Genomic DNA, 4,423 nt, shown 5'->3' with positions numbered 1-4,423 from the left:
CTCTTCGGGTTCCCGAATTTCAGAGCCGCATTGCCTTGGCGGTTGGAACGGCCTAGGTTCCAATCCGCGCTTTTGCATTACATACCTATTGCACGTCTCTGCCGCTCTAGACATCTCAAACATTTCATAATTGACGTTATTTCACTGCTGGATAAACTCCATTCCTCTCTACCTCTCAGCATATAATTTACTACAGCTTCTGGAGACAGTGCTGCATTGATATACTGTTGGAGTCTACGTCTCTGTTCGCTGAATCGTGGGCACAGTAGAAGTATGTGCTCCGGGTCTTCGATGGTGCCTTTTCCGCAGAAGTCACAGTACTGATCACTATCGTGTTTGGTTAACACAGTACGACAGGCCCTACTTAACATTAAAAGTTAGTTTGTTAAGTTAATGTCGTTTTTTTTGTATTTTTAGCATCCCACTTCTGACACCAAATCTTGTGGGATTTCTCTGTGCTATGAAATAAAACGATTGATTAGCTTTTAAACATTTATTACGAATAAGTTCACATTACATTTTACACGATAGCCTTATTTAATTATTTAACTAAAAGTTCACGTTTAACAATTTATTGCGCGGTGGTGGGTTTTTTTACTTTCAACGTCCGTCTGCTTTCGTGGTTAATGCCAATCTGTTTTTAAAATCCTATTCGTCGTTCGCTGTCGTTTTCCGTGTTGCTGTGTCCCCTCGTTTAGGGTTAAATTTTTGTGTCTGATGAGCTTTGTGTTAAGTAGGTCTTGTCGTACTGTGGGTGTGTTCAGTAATGCAGTATAATGCGCATACTGCTTTTGCAGGACCAGCAGAACGTTCAGAAATGCTAATATGGCAGCACTGCAAATGTCGAGCGTTCTAAAACGCCATGTTTCTATCAAGCGTCGCTCATCATTTGCATAAAAAAATTACACTGCCGCTGATTACGCTTGTACCATGTCGGAAGAAAAGTGAGTACAAAACTAATTTTCTGTAATTTTTACAATGAAAATTTGTTAAACGTATAGTTTTGAAACACTCTTATATTATATTTTTATTATTTTCAGCGAAAATCTTAGTACGGCTGAAGTTAAGTTGCTGCTTAGAGTTCGATTAAATATGGAAGACGAATTTGCATCTGGAAGGAGAAAAAAGAGCGTTCTATGGAATAAGGTGGTGGAAGAAGTAAAAAAAATCAACAGAGACATTAACATAGACAGACACATTGCACAAAGAAAATTTTTAAATATGCTGGTATCGTATAAACGTATAAAAAAGCGCAATAATTCCTCCGGTAGGGAAGCAACATCTTGGCTATATTTTGAAGATTTTGACGAGGTGTATGGTACCAGGCACTCCATCAATCCTCCGCCACAAAATCTGCAAGCGTCGTTGGAGCTACCATCGTCGCCGCCATTAGAAGAAGGTAATGTTGAGCCACCCAATTCTCCACCGACTTCAAGTCGTAGAGCACCACATCCTCGGAGAAACCCAAACAGCGAAATATTAAAGTTTTTTGAAGAAGAAGCTATTAAAGAGCAAACCCGACATGACGAAGCAATGGCTGTGGAGAGGGAAAAACTTTCACTGGAGAAAGAGCGAATCCAAGCGTTGCTGGAATTAAAATCAATATTGAACCGATGTCTGCAAAAGTAGATTTTGAATTTATTTTTTATTAGTCATAAGATGAAGCTGTGAAATGTACCTTTTTAACCTTTCTAGATTGAAATCTTTTATTATTTTTATTATTGAAACCATGTGATGTCAATTTAATATATTTTATTAAATTAAATTAAATGAAAATGAAGTCTAAAAAAATGATTTATTCCGTGTTCATTAAGAAAATTTAGAAAAGTAAACTAATTATATGGAAGTACATAAGTATATATCGATGGCTGAGTGGAAGATCGACCTATCTCGGCAGCCAGTTCGAAAACGCTCTATCTCAAAAAACTTTTCAAGAACGGCCTATTTCAGAATTTAATTGAAAAACACCCTATCTCAAAATTCGGTTCAAAAACCCCCTATCTCACTTCAAAATGTATTAAAAATATGCTGATATAGGGCGTTTTTGAATCGGCAGCTGAGATAGGGCGTTTTTGAAACGAATTCTGAAATAGGGCGTTCTTGAAAAGTTTTTTGAGATAGAGTGTTTTCGAACTGGTTGCCGAGATAGGTCGATCTTCCACTCAGCCGAGCTCCAGGGTGTTCAGATTGTTTAAAAATAAGCGCAATTTCTGTTAAAAAAAAATGCCAAAAATCGCAATTTTTTTTTTAAATAAAATTCCAGAAATCGATTTAACAAATCTTTTCTTTTCAAAATGAGATCTTGTTATAATACGGTTTTTAAAACCAAAAACGAATATAATACCTTCAGAGGGTAATAATAAATAACACAAATCACTTATATGTATAATAGGGATGTACAAACAATTTTCTTTAAAAATACGCATACTTTTTAAAAATATTTGTTTCAACACATTTTGCAATAGGACTGCGCAATTATTAAATTTATTATAACTCATATTAATTGATTAATCGCACAATCCGCTTTTTACGAGCTTGGCGCTAAAAATAAAATAGAAACCTTATTATAGGTTAAATAGAAACCTATAATAAGGCGAGATCAGCTGTTTCCACAATTTCTTCAAAATCACCTATAGTGTCTGAATGATTTACATTTCTGTTGTTGTCATATATTGAGCTATTCAACCTTGATAGCATACTGTTTGATATTGGAAGCGTTTTGCAGCAGAAACTATCAGCCTTCATATAACACTTTATTCGAACTATTGAATTAAGGCTTTCCAACCTCATCCCATTACGAATCTTAGTTTTTGTTGAATTCATTACGGAAAAAACGCGCTCAACAAAAGCATGTGAGCGCGGCAAGGATAATAATATGAAGGCTACTTTACTTATATTTCCAAACATTTTATTGCCTCTTGCGGTTTTCACTCCGTAAGCAATTATCCAAAATTCTTCAGAGTCGGATGGAATGGTTATGAAAAAGTTATTCCATGGGAAAGTTAATATTCAGTTTCCGCTGCTTTTCTTTCCTTCAAAGTCAAATTGTGACTTGGAAGGTCCCTGAAACTCGCCCTCTTGTGATTAACACACTTTTCTGGTGACAAAATCAAAGCTTTTTTTAAAAGTATTTAATTCTTCCATTAGGGCGATTATAAATTTTTGACAGTCTTTTAATATGCTTCTTTAGTCAAGTCCGCGAGAAACGCAGGTCATTAGCCGCTTCTGTAAAATTATCGCGGAAAACTAAGTTTTGTATATTTTTACAATTGGAAAAAATTTAAAGGGAAAAAATCGCCAAAAATCGGTAACGGCGATTTCCTAAATTTTTACGCGCAAATATCCAAAAAAAATCGCCAAATTGGCGCGAAATCCCCAAATCTGGACACTCTTCTCGGCACTGCGAGAGAGGCAACACACAGCAGCCGAGCAAACAAGCGGCGCTCGCTCGTTTGCCGAGCAAGCCACACTTCTCGTGCCTCGCCTTATTGCAGCTACGAGTCCGAGTTTTTGCCTACCCTGGGTACAATCACGCCACAAGAACATACACGGTCAATCGACTTGATGGGCCATTTAACAAATTAAGCATATATAAAAACGTAAGGAACATAAAATACATATATGTATATATATCAGTCTTTTTCTTAGTTTAAAAATTCATCTCTTACCTAAATGAAAAAAAATTAGACCAAATTAAGCATATACAACTTTTTCGTGGGGGCAAAGGGGCAATTTTAAATTAAAGTGGACAAAAAAAGTATGTGGTAGCTAAATCTAGCCACCAAAGGTCTAAAACGGCAACACTGATAACAACCGAATAACTGCCTACTTATTTGACAATCGATAAAAAATTTCACAAACCTTCCTCTTCAAAATTTTAAATTTCACGCTCACTTTCCTATTAACGCTTGTGTAGACATAAAAAGCTTCATCGCACAAACCGACAGACGTTGTCCTGCGCAACCGTCGGCTTGTCTGCTATTAGCGAATTCAGCAAACGCTTTTTTCTAAATATCGAAACACTGCGGATAACTGAAATGTGAAAACAACGCCAAGCTACTGCGATTAGGGATGCAAACGATGCATCGATGTTTTCAAAACATCGATGTTTCGTCCAAAAATATCGATGTTAAAACCGATATTTTGCTGGACGATACATCGTCTAGAAAAGTGAAAAACATCGACATTCATTCACTCCGTTCGTATTATGGTATTATGCCGAACGACCAGTGGCAAGCGAGCGCTTGTTCTCGGAAGCTGGTGCAACCATCATTCTGATAGAAGCAGGCTTTTGGGGGCTATATTATCAAAGCTTCTTTTCTGAACTCATTTCAAAATGTTTATTCATATTTAAATAAATAAGATTTACATATTTAAGATACATCATAATTATAGCAACATACTTATTAGGGTGCTTTTTTTT

At 36.3% G+C, this 4,423-nt stretch overlaps 1 protein-coding gene across 1 annotated transcript; it reads left to right on the top strand.

Moving 5' to 3' along the window:
• The first annotated feature begins 733 nt into the window (after window positions 1-733).
• LOC108364520 (uncharacterized) lies at window positions 734-1,701 on the top strand. The gene is made up of 2 exons (XM_017618222.1): window positions 734-944; window positions 1,041-1,701. Exons 1-2 carry the CDS (start codon window positions 931-933, stop codon window positions 1,627-1,629), a joined length of 603 nt encoding a protein of 200 aa, XP_017473711.1. The 5' UTR covers window positions 734-930; the 3' UTR covers window positions 1,630-1,701.
• Window positions 1,702-4,423: the final 2,722 nt, after the last annotated feature.

The sequence above is a fragment of the Rhagoletis zephyria genome, unplaced genomic scaffold (assembly GCF_001687245.7).
Source record: "Rhagoletis zephyria isolate East Lansing unplaced genomic scaffold, Rhagoletis_zephyria_1.1 Rzeph_scaffold_01581, whole genome shotgun sequence".
NCBI lineage: Eukaryota > Metazoa > Arthropoda > Insecta > Diptera > Tephritidae > Rhagoletis > Rhagoletis zephyria.
Note: the sequence above shows the minus strand (reverse complement) of the source record. Positions and strands in the feature narration are given on the sequence as shown.